This window comes from Periplaneta americana, chromosome 13, assembly GCF_040183065.1.
Source record: "Periplaneta americana isolate PAMFEO1 chromosome 13, P.americana_PAMFEO1_priV1, whole genome shotgun sequence".
Classification (NCBI taxonomy): Eukaryota; Metazoa; Arthropoda; class Insecta; order Blattodea; family Blattidae; genus Periplaneta; species Periplaneta americana.
The window spans coordinates 93,661,301-93,688,840 of NC_091129.1; the positions used below are offsets into that span (position 1 = coordinate 93,661,301).

General features: G+C 34.9%; 1 protein-coding gene across 3 annotated transcripts in view; it reads right to left on the bottom strand.

Annotated features, from left to right (window-relative positions):
* Shaw (Shaker cognate w) overlaps positions 1–27,540 on the bottom strand; it is a 185,122-nt gene that overhangs the window by 138,772 nt on the left and 18,810 nt on the right. For all 3 annotated transcript variants that reach the window (XR_011335634.1, XM_069843533.1, XM_069843534.1), the window contains exons 2-3: positions 22,662–22,881; positions 6,637–6,754 (exon numbers count right to left, since the gene is read on the bottom strand). Coding sequence is in view for 2 of the 3 variants with exons in the window: in XM_069843533.1 (XP_069699634.1) it covers positions 6,637–6,754; positions 22,662–22,870 (327 nt within the window). In the remaining variant the exon portion in view is untranslated. The remainder of the gene's footprint in view (positions 1–6,636; positions 6,755–22,661; positions 22,882–27,540) is intronic.

Sequence of the window (27,540 nt, forward strand, 5' to 3'; positions counted from 1 at the left end):
TCTGTTAGGAATTGGACTTTTACGTAATATTATACAACTGTTTAAAATAACTTAAATAAAAGGGCCTCGTTAAGTAATTAACTGTCACGTGATTTCCTCCCTTTCTACGATCCTGTGACATAACCACTTGGACGGACAGTAGATAGCATGTCTGAGTAATTTTATCTGTGCGGGTCGGGCAGAAGTGAAGATTGAATTTACAGTACGTAAGGTACTCTTGTATAGAGTAAGTATAGAATTATTTCAACATGAGTTACTAGTACGAAGGACAAAACTGGGAATTGGAATTAGATGCAATAGTCTATAGTGCGATAATATGCACAAAAGAACTGAAGCCCGTATCGAAATGAAAGGCCACCATTTTGAAAAATGTGTTTAAATATCCATATGATAATTATTTTTCAATTTAACTTCATTCTCTATATTGTACGCTAATGTGCAGTATAATATACAGTGCATAAAGAATACGTTCGCACGGATAACTCAGTTCGTGAATAAATACACATATTCTTAATACAGTACTGCATTTTTGATTAAACAAAAACGTAATGAAAATTATCGAACTTAAAATCGCGATATTTCCTAGTTTACGTAAATGGATGAACTACTTTTCTTCCCTTCTATACCTAGTAGAGTGATTTGTTTGTGTTTCACGCCAGTATCATCGAACTACAGTCACGAAAGGGGGTAGCAAACGGTGTTTCCGGTTCTCCAAAGGTATAGCTAGGTTAATATTAAAAGTATTAGTAAAAATAAAATGATGTCCCTGTATATTTTAACGTAGCCTACTATATGAAGCCACGGGTCATGGTCGAATATGGGTGGTGTTATAGGCAATAACTACCTCATCCCCGCTGTAATTTGGACACTGTCACTACATGATGGATTAATATCAACTTCCCACACAGCCTTGGAACTACTCGCGTTGTTGATGTTTGAACATGGGGAACCTACTCACGTTGTTGATATTCGAATATAAGGAACCTACTCACGTTATCTTGTTTGGGAACCAACTGAAGAATAGCGAGAACAGTGGCTCTCAACCGGAAGAGGGGGCGCGGCACTCTGTGGGGCAGAAGAACCGTCCATGGGGCCGAAACCAAAATAATAATAATAATAATAATAATAATAATAATAATAATAATAATAATAATACTTTTTAAAAGTTATTGTATCAAAACTTAAACATCCAACTATTTTTCGTTATATGAAACATAATTAAATTAAATAATTTTCTTTTTAAATAGGCGGATATTATCTTCGAAGTTTTCCCTAGTCCCGGCAATATGTTTTCTTTAGATCAGCATGAAAGAGGGAATGAGAATTAATTTTTCTGATTTTCTTTCAGTGTTGGGAACAATTAGAACAGCTGTCGCGCTCCATATAGGCCTACACATACTCCCGATCTCTCTCTGAATGTTCGATTGCCTTCTAAATGCAAAATAGATGGTTCAGAATAATTCTATTTAGGCCAGGGGGCTGCACTGTAGTACTGTGAGGAAAAGAGAGACCTCGTCATCAAGAAGATTGAGGACACTAATTTAGAATGCATAATACACCCACAGTCAATTACATACCTTTCTTGCGCTTCTTCTAAATGAAATCGGAGGTTCTGATGGTTTCGTTATCTTAGTCACATCCTCTGTTATTAACATCTAGAGTTGTTGAATATAGGCGAAGTCTTTTTAAATATGACACAAACTACAGTATAACCTATCCATACTAAAATACTACTTCGCATATTTATGATTATTATACAGCGTAAATTTCCAAAGCATTGACCAAAAGCTGTAGGATTTATAATTTTTCTCACATTGTGCCTTCTCTTTGTTGAATCCTGTGCAAATAATAATTCCGAATTTTATCCCCTCTTAGTTTATTAAATAATTGCATTTTCTCTGCATATCTGCCGTGGTGTCGTTATTTCTAGGAAAATGTATAGAAGTGGCGTTACAGTAGATAGAAGTCGGTTCGTGTTGCAGAGCCAATAAAGAAGAGGAAGCTGATAATGGGACTTTGTATAAATACAACCTGTCCCAATTTGTTGTACTCGTGTTTTATTTCTGTAGCAGGATCGTGTACAGAAGACACAAACTTCTCTTGTATATGCTTTTAATTCATCACCATAGTTTCCATTATCTTCCTAGGTAACTGGAACGACTTTAAAATGAAGAATAAAGAAGCGAACTGAGGGATACTTCCAACACTCCAGCTCTGTTTTATCTCTGCTGTAAGACATTTCCCGCAGCTTCAGAACCCGGCGTAAAGTGTCCTCAATTTTGAAGCTCTGAATATGTTTCCATTGTCTTTGAAGGGAGAAATCCTATGCAAATGCAAACGCTCGAGTACCAACTTTCTATCTTCTGTTCAGGAGAGGGATTTAGACTTGATATAAGTCTTGAATCCGTTTTTAACTATGTTTTCGCAAAAGAACAAGTGGAAGGTTTAATGTACTGCAGGTGGTAAGGGTAGTACTTCATTTAACTTTTCTCTTTAACTATACAAGCTATTCAGACACGAAAACATGGCTATAAGTATGTAATAAAGGAATGATGGGATGAGCAGGGTAAGGCAAACTGGAGGTATTCGCGGAAAAACTGTACCAAATTTACGTCCATCCTGTAGCTTACTATACCAGTTATCATTTACGAAAGACGTTCAATCCTGAACATATCTGCGTATGCGCGATCAAAACTGGTTTTGCCAGTTGTTACGTGCTGATATAGTGGATTTCAGTTGAGTATGAATTGGAAATTTCTTGGTTTGGGGCGCGTTGAGCTACCCCATAACGACTTGTTATTTCGGCGAATTTTACTCATCATTGGGACCAGTGATGTCAACGAGAGCGCAAGCGTGCCTCATCGCCCGTATGCGCTGTTCAGAGCACATACGGCACGCAGATTCAAGTTACTGATGAAATCAAGGGTTGTACATAAGACACTGAAGAAGAAGTCGTTCAGTAAGTTTTAGGCTGACGCGACTCTTGACTTCTTATGAGTGAAGGAGGAGATAATGTTCTTTGTCTGATATATGGAAAGCATTTAGTTACGAAGAGGAGCAATGTGAAACGCCTGAAATTATTAATTGATGTACATAATGATGTATTGAAATTTTGTAATTTTATTGACATTAAATAGTAATAAATACATTTTTAATGTACTGTAGACACTCTTCCTCACTGCATTGCATTTAAGTTTACAGAATAAAGTACAAAAAGAGTATTATGCTAATAGCGTAGACTCATCACGAATTCTGTCTAAAAAATGTCAAGATACGTCGTCCATATATTTTCAGTTTGACAATGTTCCTTACCATTGTGACGTTCTTTGGTTAAGCCAGGAAAAGTTCTCTCCAGGTTCTGTGAACAGGGCCAAGTTGGAAGTCGCTTTTCCGGGTAATATATCCAGGGTGCGAATATTTGGGGCGCAAAATTATTTATATATTTGGCAGTAAGTACGTATTAGAGTACTTACGAACCTCACAAAACCAAGACTAAGATCAAGATTATCAGATGATAATAAGCGTGCTATGCTACGTCTTGTTACAGGAAACATAATTTCGGCGGACATAAGAAGGTTTATATCGGCAAAAACAAGAAAAAACATTTCTATATTAGACGGAAGTCAGAAATTTAAAATTGTTTCCACAGATGTGCTGTTCATTATTAAGTATGTAACAGTTACATAGCAATTAATTAGGTAGACCACATTATCTAAAACCGCCAAGATAAAGAAAACATATTATGTTTATTATTTGTTGCAGGCCTATCATTTCATTTTTCCATATGCACAATGTCCTGTAATTTATTTAATTTTTGTATTGGTAAGTTTAAAACCGGAAAACATAGTTTTTTTTATCATTGTTGGATTATTAGATAATTATATAAAAATTAATTATATTCTAGCTATTATTTGAAACTATATAAGTAAGTTAAGGAGAAGTTATAGATATTATTTATTGTAGCCTACTATTTTATAATTCATTGCATTTATTAGAGAGCTACACTCTACAAAACATCTTCTGATTTCTTGTTGTCTTGTATGAATGCAACACGTTATCTATTATTTAAAAACAGTTTAATTCATCTTGCAGTGATAGGCCAATAGAGTTTACTTTGCTCACCCCTTTTTATTCATTGCTGCTGTCTGCAGAATAGATTCATTGCAACCAGTGAGCAATTGATTGCACGCAGAACCGTCTACGTGCTCTCGACCTTGACATCGCTGATTTAGATGAAGTACTTCAGGAGTAAAGGTGTTATTTGGGCAAGTGAGGCGAGAAAATTCAGAGGTATGAATATTGGAGAATAACAACTTTCTCTTTACTTGGATTTCATTAACGTTTTGATTACGACGTGACTCTTTGGATGTGGATGATAAAGTGTGTTTATGAGAGCTATGAAAAGACTGCGGGCCATTATTTGTTTTCGGATTTTCGGTCGGGAGAAGTCTTTTATACCATTTGGAGATATTTCCGTCAATTCTACAAAACTCTCCCCTACTTCTGACGACGGTATGAACTCCGAAGCCGTATTTCAGCCATTTTCCAACTTCTGAATTTTCCTTCCCATAATGTTTAAATAAGAACATTATTCAATTGAATTCACCTAAACTAAGGTTGGGACAAATAAAACTCACAACTAATTTTGCAGCTCGGAAACAAACTACATTATGCGCGTATTTCTCGAAATCTGCGTGAAAAATGCAAATTGAAAGAATTTATTTAAAAACATTGAACCAAGGCCCATAATTATATCTAAGTCATTAAACCTTCAGTAGATTTCTTAACCATAAATTTTTATAGCTTATACTGCTAAAGAAACGTCCGATGTTCTCGCTTGTTTATGTAACTTACTTACTTACAAATACCTTTTAAGGAACCGGAGGTTCATTGCCGCTTTCACATAAGCCTGCCATCGATCCCTATTCTGAGCAAGATTAATCCAGTCTCATCATCTAATCCCATCTCCCTCAAATCCACTTTTATTTTATCTTCCCATCTACGTCTCGGCCTTCCCAAAGGTCTTTCCCCCCCCCCCGGCCTCCTGTTATATACACTCTCATTAAAACTTAATATGTTATTAATATAGCCTTTTAGCAACACTACACCACAGTTCCTATTATAGAAAGTCTCTCCAAATTAAAAAAAAAAAAACATTTGATTCACTGTATTTGAGATTGTCGATTGCCACACATTTTTTCTCCTCGCACCACAGATATTTTAATCCTATAAGTTGGTCAATTTTGTGGATATCTTAAAATTTCTTTCACAGATATAAACCTAAATGTTATTATTAAATTACAATAAAAAAAATGAAAAATCAATTTTTTTCCTACCCTCGAAGATGTATGTAACCCCTTGAAACTTGTATATTCCAAACCTTTATCAACATTGCCCTTTTCCGTAGTTTATTCCCTTTACATTAAATCTTTCCGGTTGTATTAGTGTGATTTAGTAAAATATTTCGTCTTAGACCATATATAATGTACATTATTAAATGTTTGTCTCCGAAATCCTTGAGAGATTGTAAAACCCATTTAATTACATGCTATATATGATCTTAACAAAGCAGTACTTAATTATGTCAGTTCTTTGTGTTACGTTTGTTAAGTTCGAAAATCTTAGAGAAACGTAGAGGAATGATGATAGTAACCAGGAGGATTAACTGTTGTGATGGAAGTTGTATTCTCATAGACGTTCCTGAGTTTGTTGCATTGGGTAGGAGTGTGTTATCTGTGTTTCGATGGAAATAATGGGAAGAAATTGGTTGTAAATGTTACCAATATGACTATTTTAAATTTATTATGATTACCCATTACTTACAGGATTTGTCAGTTTTATATAATTGGTACTATTATTGAACTATAAAAGAGTCTTTTTTTTGTATATGTTGTCCATTTACAATTTCACTCGGAGACAAAGTACATAGCTTCAATAGGCATAATTTTCCAAAGGAGAGGCTTGCGCGGACTCTCAAGCAGTGCTAGCATGATCTTTACCTGGATTTATTTTCGCGTTATATTCCAGATCAAATTAAGAAGTTCCCTTCGTGCTCGGGTTACACATCTTGCATATACGAAGTTTAGGTTTGGTTACTGTAGGTTTTTATGAACCAAGTCCGCTCATTCCGCGCATGCGCAGTTACCATCTCACAGTCAAGATGATCCTGTCGCAAGCTGCACGTTTTACCAGTTGGTTAGTGATTAGATGTTGGCAAACCTGTTACGTTTAAATATTAAATACAGCGTCTATTGATGTGAACAGATCAGATAGAAGAAAGAATGTGCTGTCAGTGGTTTTCAGTTCAATCTTCAATCATCTTATCCATATCCATACATCAAACTAAAACCATAAGTAGAATGCGTATTGTGGTTAAACATTTCCTTTAATCTGATAAATCATTACGCTCCTTGGGGAGTATATTTAAAATATTAGTAATAATATTTTTTGTATAATGGGTACCTGCAATACCGATCGGGATGTGAAACATGACATATAGTTCCAATTTTTGGCACCATTGTCTTGGCTTTAACATCGCTTCAGTAGCTTCTCGAAAGTATATATTGAGTTGGAGGACTTCTATGATATTTGTCTATGACAGTAATACTACAATGGAACACTGAATGATGTTGTTACCTGAGTGTACGTCATCCAGCAGCACGGCTCCACCTGGTTCGCGTCTAAGCCCCAGAACTCCAGCTCCTCTTCGAACAGCGGCCCGCACACGTCGGTCGGGTAGTGAAGCTTCCCCGTCCTGCCACAGTACAAACATCACTTTCAATAGATCAGGACGTAAAAAAGTGGCGACAATTATTTCTAAAGATTTAGTACAGTTATGTCGAACATTTGCTTTTGATTCCTTTGATACACAATTTTGTGTGTTCCGCCAATTTAAAGGTTATGTCTGCCTTTTCAAATGAACGTTTTCATAAATCACTGTAGTCTGCACTGTTTTTTGGGAATATTTTATTTTTGGAGATAAACTTATAGAAGTTTAGGTACCCGGTAAGTTTTTTTAAAGAAATAATTAGTCACATTTTAAATTTTCACAAGAGGCAGAGATGGGAGAGGTGATAGTAGGAGGAATAAGACTAAAATACACAAGATTTTCTGGTAATATGGTGTTGTTAGTAAAAGAGGAGGTGTTACTAAAGGATATTCTACTGGAGCTAATTGATAGTTGTGAGCAGTATGGGATGAAGATAAATGCAAACAAGACGAAGAACATAGTTGTCGGAAGAAAATTAAAGAAAACCTTCTTATTGTCTTCTTCTTCTTCTTCTTCTTCTTCTTCTTCTTCTTCTTCTTCTTCTTCTTCTTCAGGCATTGGACATCAGTCCATTGCAACTCAAAATTCACCTTTCTGTCTTTTGTTAGGTTAGTAAAGGTGCGAATTCGAAATGAGATATTGGAACAAGTAGACAGTTTGAAATACTTGGGTAGTACCGTAAGCAGTAACATAGCTATTGCCAGGAAGTAAAAAGGAGAATAGCAATGGCAAAGGAATATTTTAATAGGAAAAGGAACATTTTCTGCGGAACTTCGGAAAAAGAATTAAGAAAAAGACTAGTGAAGTGCTTTGTGTGGAGTGTGACAGAAACATGGACATTACGACGAAGTGAAGAGAAACGACTAGAAGCTTTTTAAATGTGGATATAAAGGAGAATGGAGCATGTGAAATGGACAGTCAATAAGAAATGGTGTACTATCCTCATGAGTCCAGAGAGTATACATGTAGTATGCTATATCATACTTCATACATGATTTTGATTTAAGATGTATGTGCAGAGACCCAAAGTATAGTATAATATACCTGCATTTGTACCTTAACTGTAACCTGCAGAATTTTTTCAACATTTTACCTCATGTCAGTGATTTTGTTTTGAAATGGAGAATAATATTGAACTTTAAAAATAAAACAACAAATGTCTGAGGACATTAATTGTTTTATATGAAACATTTTATAGCGTGTTTTGAAAAGATCATTGATTTAATTCCCAATATGCTCAGCCAATTTAAAAGAGCATTGTATTATGATAATAATTTATTGAAAACATTTTAGTTTTGTCCCCAAGGTTGAGGGTTCGATCCCGGGCCAGGTAGATGATATTTAAGTGTGCTTAAATGCGACAGGCTCATGTCAGTAGATTTACTGGCATGTAAAAACTCCTGCGGGACAAAATTCCGGCACATCTGGCGACGCTGATATAACCTCTGCAGTTGCGAGCGTCGTTAAATAAAACACAACATTAACAACATTTTAGTTTTGTCCTTTAAATTAGCAAAAATTTGATACGAACAAATTTAACTTTTCGTTCTGCAATGGAATTTTACAATGTTACATAATTATTGTTTTATATCTAGTTTATCAACATTGTTGTTGTTATTACTATTATTATTATTATTATTATTATTATTATTATTATTATTATTATTATTATTCTCTAGCATTTGATTTGGTGCCACATGACATATTAATAGATAAATTAAGTAGGCTAGGAATAGATAAAAGAGTGGTGCTATGGATCCAAGAATTCTTAAAAGGTAGAACCCAGAGAGTTAGAGTAGGTCATGAAATATCGGAAATTGGGAATATAAGTTCAGGGGTGCCACAGGGCAGCGTTCTGGGTCCATTAGTCTTTATAATATACGTAAATGACCTATGCCAGTATATTACATCAAATGTGAGGCTATTTGCAGATGACTGCATTATCTATAGAAAGATTAAAAATAATTCAGATGTAGATGCTATTCAAACAGACTTGAATAAAATTTATAACTGGGCGTTAATGCATAGGATGAAAATAAATGGTTCTAAAAGTAAATCTATAACATTTTGTAAAACCCGAGAGGAAACTAGTCTTAATTGCGAATTCAGTGGTGTTGTAATTCCGCAAGTACAATGTTGTAAATACCTAGAAGTGTATTTAAACTCCAAACTTTCTTGAGGAGAGCATGTTGATAATGTTACGGGTAAAGCATGGAGGGCACTTCACTTTATTATGAGAATCTTGAGAAAGGCTAGCCCCAAATCGAGGGAAATAGCATATATAACGTTAGTGCGACCGTTAATGGAATGCGGAACTACATGTTGGGATCCCTATACAATATATCAGATAAATTCCTTAGAAAGAATCCAGTATAGGGCAGCTAAATTTGTTAAAGGTAAAAGAGAAGATGGAAACGATACGATAAAAGAACTTAAATGGGAAACTTTGGAAAACAGACGTAGGAAAACTAGAATAACATCATTGTATAGAGCACATCTAGGTCAGAAAGCATGGGTAGACATAACGGCTCGATTAGAAAAGCCAACGTACTATGGTAGGAACGATCATGATTTTAAAATCAAATGTAGGAAACAGAAACCGGATGTAGGTAAATTCTCATTTTTAAATAGAACTATAAATGATTGGAATGACCTACCTGCAGCGGTCTTTGAGGGCTGTCCTTCCTTAAGGAGTTTCAAGAATAATTTAAAAAGTTGTGTATCAAGTGCAAATTAAAATTAAGGTGACATTTAACATTTAATTTTTTAAGGTGACATGTATTTATTTAACCTGACGAGTTACTTCCTTGGTTTGAATTGTAAATTATTTAAAAATAGCGTGTAAAAGGGCCTTAGACTAGCAATGTTTAGTTTAAATGTAGTTCTGTTTATAAGTACAGTATGCATAAGGGTGTAATTATTTGACTTATTTGAACTGTTGTATCAGTGAAGCGAGGTGAGTCAGTGGAGTTATGGTTTTACAGTGCAGTGAATAGTTCCGATCAGTGATAATTTATAGCGTCAATGAAATGTGTTCTATAGTGTCAGTGAAATGTGTTACAGAGTGTCAGTGAAATGTGTGCTAAAGTGTCAGTGAGATGCGTCATAGTGCCACTACAGTGAGTGAGATGAGAATAAAGTGAAAGACTATTGAAAGTTATGTAGGGCCTATACATAATTATGTAGGTTGTAATGTAAAATTAGGTATTTTATTTATGTTTTATTATTATTGTGTTAAATTATATTGTGTATTCTTATTGTATTGTGTATAAAATTGTATTGTGTATTGTATAATTGTATTGTGTATTGTAAATTTATTGTGTATTGCTTATCATTTTTTTGTGTATTGTTTATATTGTGTATACCACTGCCACCGGGTGCTTGCCCACTTGCAGTGTAAATAAATACATACGAAGAATATTATTATTATTATTATTATTATTATTATTATTATTATTATTACTATTATTTTACGTCACTATTATTCTAATATTATTATTATGTAAATATTATTTTCTTCTAACGACATATTTGGCCTTCTCTACTGGCAGTGGCTTAGATCTTACCCATTCCTGAGGTTGGGGCGCCTGGAACACGGAGTTACATAATCCCATAATATGATAGGATGACCAGAGTTATGTGGCGCCAGGAGAGGTCTTAAATCTAAACTTAGCCTAACTTCCAGACCATGTACGAACACAGAATAATTCCCTTCAAGGAAACGTTCCTGTGCTCTAATCGGGAATCAAGCCCGGGACCTCATGCACTGTAGCCAGAAGCTCTGACCATTAGACCACGAAGCTGACCTTATCTAATTATTGATGTCTGTATAAAATTTGAGTCAGTTCTAACTTTTGCTCTACTGGACTGTACCGGAGCACGAGTAGCCTACATCGTCGTTGTTCCTGCAATAACTCCTATGTAAAAAATATAAAATTTTTCAGTAGGAAGAAAAAAAAACACTTTTATTCATCCTATGGCAGCCATACATAGGAGAATGTGAATTCTTACATTTTCGAAAGAAAGAAATTTAACTACATACAGTATAGGAGATTTCATTATTTAAGTCATTTAATAGAGCAAAAATCTGAAAATCGATCAATATGTCACATAGGAGTTATTGCAGGAACAACGACGATATGCTCATTTCGGGTAACTTTACTTTGAATCGTAATGTTTAAAAAGAAAATTTTTAATAAATTTGAATTTAAGTTTTGAATTTTGAAATTTGAATTGCGAATGACTTGCACATTATGTGTGAAAGTTGGTAGGGACCTATTTTTCCTAAAACATTATTCCGAATGCCAAAGTTCCGAAAGCGATTTAATTCCAAATTCCATTTTTCCGAAGTTAATTTTTTCGAATGCTATTATTTTAAGATCCGAATTCCAGTTTTTCGAATACGATTTTCCTAAGTAAATTTTTTCGAATGCTATTATTTTGAGTTCCGAATTCCATTTTTTCGAATACGATTTTCCGAAGTAATTTTTTCGAATGCTATTATTTTCAGTTACGAATTCCATTTTTCCGAATACGATTTTCCAAAATCAATTTTTCCGATTGCTATTATTTTCAGTTCCGAATATTATTTCGGAAATATAATAACAATTTTTACAGAATACAAAAGATTTATTTCAGAAAATATGACAATTTTTACAGAATGCAAAAGATATATTTCAGACATGTAATTGCATAAATGTCTTTACGGGGTAACTGATGTCAGTGTCCGAAAGTAGTCCGTGCGCCTCTTATGGACTTTGTACATTTGGTACTATGCTACAATTCCCGCAATCTTCGCCTATAGATTCCCCCAACTCTTTTTTTTTTTTTTTTTTTTTTTTTGCTTCCATCGTAAAGCACGAGCCTAAAGAAATTTTCGAATCATGGTATCGGTGTCTCTTTTCTCTGTCTGGAAAAAAACAGTGTATAATTTGGAATTGTGTTTACCAACAACCAATTGAAAGCGATTGTGGAAAGCTTCACTTATGTTGTTCGTCTGGTGCTCGTTACGCATTGTTGCATCATGTTGATTCCAATGGTCTATGGGATAAAGCTTATTCTTGATGAGAAAAGCCCAAAATCTAACCAACCAACTATATGAAAATTTGGTTTCAGAATAATAAAATTGTATTCGGAAAGCTGTATTCGGAAATTTGGTTTCGGATTTTTTGCATTTCGGGAAAAAAAACATTGGACGAGGAATATACTATGGCTCATATAAATTCTTACATACCTGATCAGTAGGTGTAATTATTTTATTCCTAACAATAGCAACAGCTTTTAAAGGTTATGTTCTCCCTAATAATAAAGGTGTATTAATAATTATTTACGTTAAATAATTATTAGAAAATGTATATAATTCTTCAATTATTGATTTTCTAATATATTCCGAAAAATAAACATTCGAAATACTGAATTCGGAAAAGTGACCCTGAATCGTGAAAGTTTGTAGGTCTGTAATTTAACCGCAAACAGCTGACAAAAAAATCTGGAGTACTGACCGGCTTCCGATATGGCTCGTCCCTTGGTCACACACTATAAGACGGTCAATACCTCAACATACAGTATATCAACGGAGAGGGCAGCGTCCCTTCGTAAGGAAGTGGGGAAACTTCGAGTGAACCTATTACAATTTAATTATTGCATATTATATGACATGAATCACGTTACGCTATTTCTGGGGACAAAATTAAAAGTTTGTTGGTTACGATGGATTAATTGTATAGACATAGCAGATATCTGTTTTCCATCTTGTTTTGTTTGTTAATATACTTCATGATACCGTACAAAGCGTTAAAATTCTGTAGCGGAATTCCTTTTACGTCTCTACTCGCTAGCAACATCTCTTTGTATACAAACGCAGGGTATTAGAATATGTAAGGCTGTTGTTTTCTAGATAACCCATCTTATTTAATTTGGAGCAAGTTCGCTGAAAAGCATTTACAATGCAGTTATTCCAGGAACTTGTAATCCAATTTTCTTTGAACAAATTGATATTTTTCTCCTACGAAAATAGACTCTGACTGATGTCAGAATATGTGACAAATATTTCTCAGTTTCGTCTAACTCTGTGTGTTTCTGTAGGTTTATTTCTTATTGTTACTGACAGGCACTGCAATACCAGAATAAACTGTTCTTTCCACTTAATAATTATTCCTTCTGAAGTTTAAGATCTCACGAAAATACGTTCTTGCTTTGTGCATTCTCCTACCTACTGTAGTAATTGCTTGTTTGTGAGCAGAATCTTAATCATAAAGTTTCATAATTACATCGTTGAAAATTTAGTGCTACAGTAGAATACAAAATAACATTACACTACCGGTACCTTGTTATTTCACATACTGCGATATGATGAATGTGTTGGGAAAGCCAAGGAAAATACACTTAGAGATTTTGATAAAAAAATCGTGTTTTCAATAAGTATGACATTATAAAGTAACACATTTTCTATGCCTTCTCTTTAATACTTTTTCTGCATTAATATATAGTGTTATTCAAAATTCACGAACGATTTAAAAGTCCTCTAACTTTGTTAAGGAGTAAGTTTACAGAAAAATAATAATACAATTTTGTTTATGAGGGCTTTGGTCTATTACATCGTTTTTCTTTATCTTCCACGATATTGCCAATGAGATGTATTAGGATTTAAGGAATAGACAAATATGTTGTCTACTGATTTGGTAACATTGCTGCATAATCGAGCAATATTCAAAACAAAAACATCGTGGCAAGATGACGCTGAAACCTTGATATTTCTGAACCGACGCTGCGACATGCGAGGTGCGAGATCCACCTCGCACAAATCCGGACTCGAGGGATAGTGAGTGGTTTCTATAACTGCGAGATGCGAGGTCTGTGCACCTCGCAGCCGTAGAAACCACTCACTATCTATCGTGTAGTCCGGATTTGTGCTAGGCGGGCCTCGCACCTCGCACATCGCATGCGTCGGTTCAGAAAAACCAAGGCTTAAGTCGCTCCTTGACTTGGATGTGTTTGCTGCGATAGTTTTACAAGACGTGTAGGAAATTAGACAAAATTCAGAATATGGAACATGCAGTGTAAATCACGTTGCGAAGCGACAACACTTTAGCTATACTCACCATTATGGCGTGTTCTTAGAAATTAGTTTATGCCTGAATAAAGCCCAGTCCTATTTTAAATATACTGTGATATTACATGGTCTATTAATAAAATGACAGCGACCATTTTTATGTAGAATTGTCCTTGTAGAGGATATTACGCCAAGCATTGGATCTCAGTTCTGTGGATTCAAACCCGGCCATGAATGATGGATTTTAAATATGAATAGAATTCTTAGCATGGTCTCAGCCGGAGGAGAAAATAAATTTAGAACCAGTGTCGTATAATTGCTTTACCGATAGAGGAACTGAGGCAAAATGAAATCCACTACTACTGCTGCTACTATTAATGTAGAAAATCTTGATAAAGGGAGAAATAATTAAAAACTACAAAGTAGATAGGTCTCCAACTCGGGATCTTCTATTATGAATCCGGCGTTTAACCTCGTGAGTTAGCGAAAATATCTATGGACATGTGAGCGAAAGGAACGTTAATTGAAGAGTACGTTAATAAGAAGAGAGACCGGTGTGTGTGGGATGTAGACTCAAGAAACCGTGTACAATATTGAATATCTCTCTGAGATGTACACAAAATTGACTTGTTCGGTGCATGTACCAGTGACTAATGGAAACTCTATATAGTTTGTAACTCGATATCGTCTCTGTAGGGGAGACTGTTGTACCTTTAAACATTTTTCACATTTGATTTTTTTTTAATTTTGGGAAATGAAATTTTTTAAATGAAAAAATGCTTGAAATAATTATTGAAGATTCCTTTACAACTTCATGTATGTGTTTTCTTGTTCTACACATCTATTAAGGATGGAAAAAATAAAATGAAGATATACATAATGTGTTCAAAGGTACAACAGATTCATGCACCTTGGAACATACCCTCTTGTAAGTTGGAACACACGGAATATAGGTGGAAATATAGCTGTAAGATCTGACAATCATATTTAAGCATATGTAAAATGTATTTGTAATCATAAACAAGAGCACGCTTCTCTGATTTAGATTTCATTTTCTGGAGAAGCAATAACTGCTTCAACAGCTTTCTTCAAGGCATCCGGATCAATTGGGGTCCTCTTAACTCCAGACTTACTTCGTGACATGGTTTTAAAATAAAAGAAAGACAAAAACCAATAGTATTGTGTACCTTGGAACATGTTCCATGATACAATATGTTTTGTGTTCAAAGGTACAAGAGAGTGCACGTTTAAACACATATGGCTCCCAAAACTAGACATTCGAATAAATCATGGAAATTAAAATATGTTATTACTCACCAGATGATAGAGAACGTATTATATTTGATGGATTTTAACAAATACGATCTGGTTTTGTGTTAGAAAACATATATCAATGAACGAAATGTTTACTTTTGGTACCGGTACTAAAAAAAATTATTTTGTTCACAGAACTCACACTTCGCAATAAATCAAACCGAAACTATGACCAGAGCTACTTAGCGGCTTTCTTTACAATCTACTTCCGTTTGAATCCTCTAGGTAGTAACAAAAAAAAACATAACATGTTCAAAGGTACACTATGCTAAAGGTACAACAGTCTCCCCGCAAATGAAGTACTGGGAAAAAAGGAAAGGACTGAGGAAAGGGAATGGTTTGATGAGGAATGTAAAATTAAAATTGGAGAAAGGAATATTGCAAGGTTAAATTGGCTCGAAAGAAGACAAGGGCTAGTGCAGATGTCTATAAAGAAAAGAGGAAAGAGGCCAAAAGTGTATGTAGAAGGAAGAAACGAGAATATTTTGGGGAGCTGATGAATGATTTAAATGAAGGAGAAAGAGAAGGAACAAGAGAATGTTATGCTAGAGTTAAGTATTTTAAGAAAGGTTTTAAACCAAGAGTGGACTTTTGTCAGGACGAGGAAGGAAAATTAATAGGTGACAAAGACGGGATCTTAGAAAGATGGACAGAACACTTTAGCAATCTCTAAAAAAAAAAGAGATGTAGAGGCATATGTTGAAGTACCGATAACATCTGGATATGAAGGAGAGCAACAGTTTCTACCAGGAAAGGATGAAGTGCTGTCAATGATTGATACCCTCAAGAATAATAAAACCCCCGGAGAAGATGGCATTACAGCCGAGTTGATTAAATATGGAGAAGAGAAATTAAAACTTAATATTGTTAGGTTGGTACAAAATACCTGGAGGAAGGAGAATATACCGGAGGATTGGAGAACGTCTATTTTCTGTCCCATACACAAAAAGGGTGATAAAACTATCTGTGCCAACTATAGAGGAATAGCCCTGCTAGATATTGTATATAAGGTAGTATCTAAACTGATAGCTACTAGAATGAACAAAATATTGGAAAACATAGTGGGTGAATATCAAAGAGGCTTTGTAAAAGGAAAATCCACAACAGATCACATATTTGTACTAAGAACTATATTAGAGAAGTGTTACGAGTATAACACTGATCTCCATCTACTATTTGTTGACTTTAAGGAAGCGTATGATAGTATTGACAGGAACTCACTAATAGAAATTCTCATTGATTATTATGTACCACGTAAACTGATAAGATTAACCCAGATGACTTTAAAGCACAACAAAGGAAGAGTAGTCATTCAAAATGAAATAGCTGAAGAATTCAAAATAGAAAAAGGTGTTAAACAAGGTGATCAACTATCTACAATATTGTTTAATATTGCGTTGGAAAGAGTGGTTAGAAACTTGGATATAAACCCTGGTGGTACAATATATAATAGAATGGTTCAAATTCTAGCCTGTGCTGACGATGTGGTAATAATAATTAGATCTACAGTAGACCTACAGAGAACTCTACTCCAGTTAGTCGAAGAAGGGGAGAAATTAGGGCTAAGCGTTAATCAAAGGAAAACTAAATATATGGTAGCAACTAGAAATAAAAATAAATGGGGAAACTCAAAAGACATAACAATTGGAGATTATAATTTTGAAAGAGTTACGAATTTTAAATATCTTGGATCAATAATTACTGAAGACAATAATACCTCTGCGGAGATAAAAGAGAGATTGAAAGAAGGGAATAGATGTTATTGGGCACTTCTCCAATTAATGAGATCTAGACACCCTTCGAAGGCAGGAAAAATAAAGATATACAGAACTGTGTTGAGACCAATTGTCACCTATGCATCGGAAACCTGGTCTATGCTTAAGGAAGACGAAAATAGAATCGCTATTTGGGAGAGAAAAATTTTAAGGAGAATATATGGACCAAAATTAGTAAACGGAGAATGGAGATTGCGATACAATAGCGAGTTGTATGAGTTGTATGGTAAACCTTCAATATTGGGGGAAATAAAAAGCTCAAGATTAAAATGGCTGGGACATGTGGAAAGAAGAGAAGAGAACTCGTTACTACACAGGATATATAGAGGAAATCCAGGAGGAAGAAGATGCACAGGGAGACCTAGAAAGACATGGATGAAAGATGTGGAGGAGGATATGAAGGAGCTGGGGATCCGAACGTGGAGGAGGCGTGCCCGGGACAGGAATGATTGGGCTTCACTTGTTAGGCAGGCTTTAGTCCTACAAGGGCTGTAATGCCACAGATGATGATGATGATGATGATGATGACAACAGTCTCCCCTACCTCCAAAATTCGCTGTGTGTTTTTAAAAACATTTTGCAGGACAGAGAAAAAAGCATTGCCACTTTTAATTTCTTTGATTTTAAATACTACTTTCGGTATAATTTAAATTATTGCAAGTAAATTGATCGAATTATATCGAAAATAGCTTCCAAAATGAAGGGAATTAAATATGATAATGATTCCTTCTTTGTCCTGCAAAATTTAAAAAAAAAACACACATAGGACTTTTGGAGGCACAGCGACGATATAGTGCATATAAGATATAAGATTGTATAATGTAATAATTCATTCGGTGATAATTAATCCTAAGGTTGCAGCTGTGTGTAGACTGATTTTGACCATAAAACACAGTAATTCCCGCAAGAGCATAAAGTGCGCCACGCGCTTGCTGGTGTACACAAAAACGCGCGTCCGCTCCAGGGTTAGAATCTGAGAGATACGCGGCGCAATTACTGATTAAGAGCCAAGACCGACCAGCACACTGTTGCCCTCATGCCCACATGCTTCCGCAGAGGTGAACGATCTTCCAACCAGAACAAAGGTATCGTGTGGTTAGCACGATGATTCTCTCAGCCGTTATAGATGGTTTTCGTAACCAGATTCACTACCTATCGTAGCTCCCAAATGCATCACGATGCTAGATGGGCACCGATCCATACACTGGACGAAATTTCACGAGAAAATTTCTTTCCCATGAGGACTCGAACCAGCGCGCATTCCGTAATATGAGTGCTAGGCAGGATGTCTTAGACGATGACGCCACGACACAGGGTTAAACCCTCACTGTTTATTGAAAAGTGGTTAATAAACGTGGTCTCCATCTGAACATCATAGGACAAACACAAAGAAAGAGACTTCTTCCGGCCATCGAACCCGGATATGTCTTCTGTATCTTCCACGCTAATGCTGTACAAACAAGAGTTACAAAGTAACTACATTCGTATGAGAAATGTTTGAACCCATTGTTGCCTGCAAGTATGGACTGATGAATTGCGGGAATATTGAAAGAGGGAAAAGGTAAATAGACCGACAAAAGACGCTCGTGATGAAAGTAAACCAGATTAAAGACCATCAACCAAAGCGCAATGGAAGTGAACCCTCCTGAAGCAGTTTAAGTTGATGACATCGCCGACTGTTGTGCCTCGAAAGTAATGAACGAATCTTTGATTTCAGGTACAGCCTTCTTTTCTCATGGGAAGACGAGATTCCCGCAAGAATGGAGGTATACACTTCTCTTCTGGCTTCTAATCTGGTAAGTGCATCCTTTTATAGCCTCCATTTTTCTCCTTATTCTTGACTATTGCCATCGTACATTAGAGGATATTTTATATTTCAGATTTTTCGATGGGACTTTCAGGTTAGAGGAACGCCAAGCTAAAGTGATATAGAATATTATGATCGTTAATGTTTATTTGTTTTGAGTATCCAGTTTATTATTGCAATTGTTAAGCTGATATCTTTAGAACGAAAGAGAAAATATATTTGTTTTCGGATACCCATTTTATTGTCGCAAATGCTGCGCTTATATCTTGGAGATAATAATGAACTTGTGTTTAACCTCAATATCCATTTTATTGTTGACATTGCTCCTCTGATGTCCTTGGAACGAGAAGAAATTATGTATGTTTTCATCACCTATTTTGTTGTTGCAATTGCTGCACTGATATCTTTCGAACGAAACAGAAAGTATATTTGTTTTCAGTACCCATTTTATTATTGAAAATTCTGCGCTAATATCTTGTAAATAAGATTGAACTTATGTTTGCCCTCATTATTAGTTTCAGTGTTAAATTTCTGAGCTGATGAATTTGAAATGACATACAATTTGCATTTTTTCTCAACATACATTTTATTATTCCAATTGCTGCTCTGGTGTTTTTGAAAGGGATATAATTTGTGTTTTCAGTAGTACTCACTTTATTATTGCAGTTTCTGTGGTGAAATCTTCGAAATAAGAGAATGTCTGTAATTCAATTTTTTATTCAAACCATTGGGCTAATAACTTTCAAATAAGACCGAATTTATATTAGGTTCAATAACTATTTTATTGCTGAAATTGAATTGATGTTTCTGAAAAGAGAAAATGTCAATTTTCTGTAACAACTTTATTACTATAATTTTCTGATCTCGTGTTTGAATTTTGGCGAAATTTATGTTTGTTTTCATATATATTATTGTTTCCTTTGCTAAGCTGACGGTTTTTAAATCATTGAGTATTTTATATTTGTTTTCTGTATCCATACTTTCATTGTTAATGCTGATCTGATATCTTCAAAATAAGACAGATTGAATTTACGCTCAGTATCCTCTCAATTTATGTATTTATTTATTTGCTTACTTATTTCAAGATGTGAACTTATAGGATAACCCAATTAGAATGTTCACTTGTGACTACAATATTAATTACTTAATACAAAATTACAAATATATACCCAGGGTATTTATAAATTTATGAGGATAAAGACAATTTAACGACATAAATATAAGAAACATAAAAAATATAAAAATCATACAGGAACAGAAGTCGAAACAACAAAGTCAAAATAAAGTAAATATAAATCTTAAAACGAAAGCTAATGTCATTGAAATAATAATCTTAATACAAGGCAACAGAATTTAATATGAGTAAATCATTTTCAAACATACATTACCAAGTGTGTTTGAACTGTTTAAGATTCATATAAAATATATCTGTTTCTCCAAGTAATGCAATAAGTACAAAGAACTCTACAAATAGGACAATAATAATATGAATTTGTATTTACTTTTGGAATAAAAAAGATATTATGAAATTGGTAAGAAGCGTTGTAAGGGACATAATAAGAGATATTATCAAGTATACTAATATCATCTATTCTATGATGTATTAGTTTGTACTAAAACAGTAAACGCTGCTCTTCTGGTATGATTCAAAATATGATAAAGTATCTTATGATTATACATTACGTGTAGTTTATTTATACTGTTTATCAAGTCAACCTATGTCTTTGAAATAAGAAGAAAATGTATTACTTGTGAGCTCGTGTTATTGGGAATTAAAGAAATAAATTGCTATTAGGCCCTAAAATTAATAGCATGAATTTTAAATCTAATTTCTAGAAAATATATGTTTAAATTGCGAATTTGTTGGTCGTAAAAGTCTTTTCCAGAGCTAAAATATTAATTTCAGTGTTGTTGAGGTTATTATATTCTTCTTGGAGAATACCATATAGATTAAAATTAATTGTAATTAAAAAAACACAATTTAAATTATCTGACTTAATTCCTTTTTGTCTTTCAACTATTGATTTAAGATTCATGAAGACTTTTGAACCATTTTTCGAGAATTACTGCTGTTCTTGAATAATTTAATTACAATATATTTTTATCTAATACCCTGATTAATGTAATTACTAAATATCTCCTATGAAAGAGGAATATCAATTTTACTTTATCTATGCGTTTAAGTTTCTGCAACAACCAATATTAGTAATATAGTACCTAGCTATTTTATTTAAATAGGACTCAGCAATTGTTGAGTTGTTTGGACTTTTTCCATTGCTAATTTCCAAAAATTGTAGAACAATGTTTCGAAGAGTGGATCTCTCTTCGTCGTCAGGTGAAAACCTACTGTGGGGATCGTTACAAACAGCTAGCCTGTCTGACTGATCGATTGTGTGTACGATGATAGTTCAGTACTTGTGCGAAGATCCGGTGTTGAAGCGAAGGAAGTTCTGCTTGAGGATTGTGCGAATGGTTGAATAATAGCTGTCATGCGAAGATCCAGTCTTGGAGTGAAGGAAGTAGATCTACTGGCTGAGGGTTGTGTGGAGAGGATAGTTGAGGACGTGTGCGAAGTTCCGTTGTTGGTACGAAGGAAGTATTCGTTAAGGATTGTTTGGACCGTTGAATATTCACCATAAATTTCGTTATCATCATCATCATCATCATCATCATCATCATCAATCAGTTCAAGCTTTGGACCTAGTGATTCGTTGCGGTGTCTGTGATGTCATACCATCTTTTCAAGAGTCTTCGTATAGATCTTCTTCCGAAAGGGTGATAACCTAAGGCTGATTTTGGTCATCTGTTCTCCGGCATTGAATAATTAGGGGATAATGTTCTTTTTGTATTTATTGTGTCTTTTTTTTTCTATTTGTATTTTAACGCGTGTGTATTTTTTTATGTATTACCTTTATATTTATTAGTTGGATTATTTCGTGCAGTCTCAATAAGGAATTGAATTGTTTATATATATACATATATATGTTTATATATATATATATATATATATATATATGTTTCACTGTGTTTTTTCTCTCTCTTTTCATATCTTACATTTATTTTATTTTTATTATTTTTGTGATATTTGGTTTGAAGTTAAATTAGTTGTAATTGTGATAATTAATGATAACGGTAGTAATAATAACTGTTGTTTTACTATATTATTATTAGTAGGTATTATTTTCGTTTTGAAGATTCAAACTGTGCATAGTTATAGCACGAATGGCCGTACGGGCTCGTGCGAAGGATCTTGTGTACATGAGTTTGTATAATTTATTATGCATCAATAAATGCACTTTATCTATCTATCTATCTATCTATCTATCTATCTATCTATCTATCTATCTATCTATCTATCTATCTATCTATCTATCTATCTATCTATCTGTCTGTCTGTCTGTCTGTCTGTCTGTCTGTCTGTCTGTCTGTCTGTCTGTCTGTCTGTCTGTCTGTCTGTCTGTCTGTCTGTCTGTCTGTCTGTCTGTCTGTCTGTCTGTCTGTCTGTCTGTCTGTCTGTCTGTCTGTCTGTCTGTCTGTCTGTCTGCCTGCCTGCCTGCCTGCCTGCCTGCCTGCCATCCATCCATCTATTGATCGGTAATAATTGAGGACTTGTGCGGAAGTTTCAATGTGGGAATGAAAGCACTACTGATTCAAGATTGTAACAGTAGGCTATAATATATGCTAGCATTCCCCGGTAGTTGTTGAGAACTTGTGCAAAAATTGCAATTTGGGACTGGGAATGTGAGATGAGGATTGTGTGGCAGTACAATATTTGCTTATAGTACTTGAGGACTTGTATGAAGATTGAATTGTACTGGTTGAGAATTGTGTGACATAATACTGACTTACATAAAATGGTAATAATTAGCTAATGATTGAAGTGTTGGAATAGAGGAAGTACCGGTTGAGGATAGTGCTGACGGTTGAATATTAGTGCATACTCACCGGTAGTAGTTGAGGACTTGTGCGAAGACGCCGGGGTGTCGGTCGAAGAAGTACTCGTTGAGGATTGGGTCGTAGTTAGCGAGCGCCTCTGTGAGTCGCGACAGACGCGTGGCTGGGATCTTCTTGAGCGTCGCTTTGTACGTCTCGTGTCTGATCCCGCCCACGTTTAGGACCACGCGGTTTTCCGCGTCCATGTTGATCAGGTTCATCTTGGAGCCGGCTGGAACATTTCAGCAATCGTATTAGGTATACATTTTACTAGCTGAATAAATAAATAATTGCGGCACTTTACGCAGTACATTTTAACCACATTTGAAGTGGTTGTTTGAGAAATAATACATGTCCATAGTCATAGTTAAAGACATGTGTGGTTTCCCAAACAACTGATTCATCTGCTTATATCTTAAATAAATGGATAGCTTAAGTCAATGTTTACCAAAATCACTAAGCGTGAGAGCTGATTTAATTTGAATTTTACGGCGACAAATACTTTTGGAGAATTTATCATTTAAGTTTCCCAATAGTATAAAAATCTGTATAAAATACATTTACGTATATAACGTATAAACTAGAAGAAAATGCCACTGTAGTCATGTTTGCAACGCATCTTCAGTAAAAATTCGAAGCTGACAGCTTAAATTATTTCACTTTAATTACTTTAACTTTAATTTCGGCAGTATGAGTTCATTGCTGAATGATTTACTTTGTAACTCATAGGACTAGTCCACCACTGTATTTTGACCGTGCAAAGGTAGCATAGTCATTAGTCTTTTAATTGTGGACTGGAATGAATGGTTGGACGAGATTTCACCCAAAAACCATAAAATAATCTCTAACAAAACTTTTAACTACTTTATTTTTGTTAAATTATTAAAACTAATGAAAATTATTTTTTTCTATTATATTTTGGAGTTGCAGTTAGCATATCTGATGGTGAAACGAGCAGACCCGGGCTGAAATCCTGATTGGAACAAGTTACTTGGTGTTTTTTTTTCTAAGATTTTCCTCCTGAACTGATTGAAGCAGAATTATAAGATAACATTCGGCGTTAAACCCCCGATTCATTTCGACTTCATTTCAACTTCAACTATGATCTTTCAAAAGTTTCAGGTCTACCGGAGATGCCGTAGATGTAGTACCGAGATTTTCATACAGATTCATGTCTGAGGAAGCTGCATAAGTTCCAGGCGGACGGGGAGGCTTTCATAGCAGACTGTGTCTTACCCGGATGCTGTGTAGCTGAATCGACAGATGGAACCATAGTGAATCACGATACCTACATTTATGCGATCTTCAGATCAATATAGGGTGCAGTAACGTGATTTGTGAACAGATGACATTGATCTGAGGATGTTAAAAAATTCCTAGGGGGACGGAGGGGCGTTCGTCATAGAGTACGCGAACTCCGATGGACCTGAATGCTGTAGCAGAATCGATAGATGGCACAAAACAGTGAATCACGATACTTGTAAATACCATCCTGAGGACTTCAACAATCATTCTTTTTAAAGGGGTCTTCACAATAAGCCTCAGGCAACGATTAAAGACTTGTGTCCTTCTCAGCAGGAAGAAAAACGCAAAGAATGGGATCTTATTTTTATTAGAACCGCATTTTTAAATGTTGAGTGAGTTATTTATCAACGGCTAGAATGAGACCTTATTTTTATCTGCCCTATTTGTCTATTCCTAAGTGAGATAGCCAACTTCCTAACCCATAGGGCGAGATCTTCTCTTCCTTATTTGCCATATTTGTATCTTATTTAGTGACTTACGTTGTGACTCATAGAGAGAGAACGTCTTTTTCTTTCCGGTCGTACTCATCTATCACTCAATGAGTTATTTTGTGACGAAGAGGGCGAGATTTTCTCTATCTGTAATACATTCATCTCATTCGGAGTGGAAATATTTATTTTTCCATTTAGGCCTACTTTCAAATAAGAAGCATGCTAATACTTGGTAAATGACAAACGAGTAATAGTCCGTAAATAGTTGCGAGACTCTAATACAAAGCTTACTACTGTATGTTGGTGGTTCTGTTCAAATATATAATTTATGCTACAAATAAGTCTATACTGTCCGCGCAACTTATTTAGGCAGCTGGATTCCCTAGCGCTCTCTCGCTGCCCCGTAGCTATCTGCTAGATACCTGACCATCGCTGCAGCAGTTGTACGTACAATTACAAAAACATCATTCGGTGTTTATTTTAGTGCATTCCATTGGATATGGTAGCTGAAAGTGTATGGATTCACAAAACAACAAATAGGCTATAAATAAATTACATTCTTCGTCTGTGTACAATACAGTATAATCACAACTCCAGTTAATTACGATTCGTATCTGACCGTGAACTACTGATGGTACGCGATACATGAAGTCTTTCAATTAGAACAGCTATACTTCTGTTACACGGACGTACGCAAGAAGGTTACCACGTTTGAACCCCTCTTCAACTTTAAAATAAAATTACATATATTTCATAATTTCATTACATTTGCTTGTTTCCATGGATTTTCCTGTTATGTTAAGTGTGTTAGCTATCATATAATTATGAATAACTGTTGACTCATACATACATACATACATACATACATACATACATACATACATACATACATACATACATACATACATACATACATACATACATACATACATACATACATACATACATACATACATACATACATACATACATACATACATACATACATACATACATACATACATACATACATACATACATACATACATACATACATGCATACATACATACATACACTCTATATATAGGCCTCTATATAATTATTGTATAAGTGTATTAATGACACAAGCATTTTTTAGTATACAAAATTAAACACAAACGTTGAACCACCGGAGTAGCTCGGTCGGTTAAGGCGCTTGCCTGCCGATGCGTAGTTGCGCTGGGGTGCGGGTTCAATTCCCGCTTGGGCTGATTACCTGGTTGGGTTTTCTCCGAAGTTTTCCCCAACCGTAAGGCGAATCCTCGGCCTCATCTCCCCAAATATCATATCACTATCACCAGTTTCATCGACGCTAAATAACCTCGTAGTTGATACAGCGTCGTTAAATAACCAAGCAAAAAGAAAACACGATAAAATTTGTTAAAAATTGGATGGCTGTGAAAAAATTACTTTTAAAAGATTTTATAAGGATATTCATGAATATGATGTTCTATTAGGACGTAGTATAATATTAATAAATTTACCGTAAAATACTAATAATAATAATAATAATAATAATAATAATAATAATAATAATAATAATAAAATAATACATAACTCTAAACTGGCTACGGCTTAACGAACGTAGAAATTTTCATTCCCTTGTTCTCCTTTTCCAAGTCCTTCACACTTCTACACCTACCTACCTTGCCTCCCGTTTCAGTTACCTGTCATTATATCATAATCTCGTCACACGCACGCAAAATAGCCACATACTAGCCATACCAACATATAAGACATCATCGTATTCATCATCATACACAATCTCGCTCTCGCGCTTGTGGAATACCCTACCCAGTGACATCAGCGTTCAAAAGCAAGCTTATTAAGCATTTTCTTACTGAGTGGAGTAGGTTTAATTTTTACTTACTTAATAAGAAAAAAATGTTTCTCTCTGCTTAAATTTTTCAATAAACTGTCTAGCTTTTATAAATCAGTTAATCTTTTAGTACTTTGAATTTTATTGTATTTGTAAATTTAATATTAATTGTAATTATAATTGTAATTGTATTCTTAATATTGTAGCTGTAATCCCCTGGTAGAGGGAAGAGAAGGCCTGCTGGCCTTATCTCTACCAGGTTAAATAAATAAATAAAAAACTGTTAAGTACAACGAACTCTTCGATCACACTAAGCAAGAAAATGTATTTTACCCGTCTCCTGGACCGTCCTCCCTTCTCCTTCCTGTCTTCCGCTAGAAGCTACCTCTCTATACCCCGCGCGTCTCTCTTTTAACTGCCCAGATAAGTTTCGCGAACACTACATTTTACTGATCTGCATAACTTAAAAATACTTGTTGCATTTCTGTCTCACTGGCTTTAGGACACTTGGCATTATCCTCCTTTTAGCACGTGAAATAATTTTTTTTACGTTCATATCCCTATCTCCACACCCATTTACAATTGGACACATGTTTATACAAACATTTTAAGTCTTAATAACCTACACTACCACCTCATAAAATATTTGCCATTCCTTCTGAATCACTCTCTATAACGACCCCAACGTGTAGGATAGTACCACTCCTACCATTCATTCTTGCATATCTTAAGACGACTGTAGAAGCAGTCTTCGAAATTTTGTGAAGTTTTATGTAAAAAAATGGAAACTATTGTACTTCTGAATACTCCACCATTACTTCCTTACTCATTCAGAACGAACGCATATAGGAATTTACGTAGTTTAAAGTATTTGGAGTCCCGTAACTGGATGGATGAGTCCATTTATTTTTACAAACACCAAACGAGCGCAGTTCTATAACTCTGTTTCAGTTATGAATATCAAACTAATATAGCTCATTACGTTAACTTGCAAAACTAATCTAAACCACATGTGAAAATAATGTTTGCACACAGTTTGTGCATAATTAGTTGGTGCAAATTGTAACGTCCAGATTTTAAAGCTGATTTTAAAAAGTTTTGTTTTGGATGAACATGATGTGCTATTAATATTTTACAAACTTTCCATGTCAGGAAACGCTGAGAGAAGAGAAATTCCGGACTTTGTTAACATATATTGTAGTTCTACCTCTAACTTCCTTTCCATTTTATAATTCCTGGAAACAGTTTTACAGCCGGATTATGACATTCTGTGTATATTATTTCTGTTGATTATCCGGAGATCGGTAGAGTAACAGC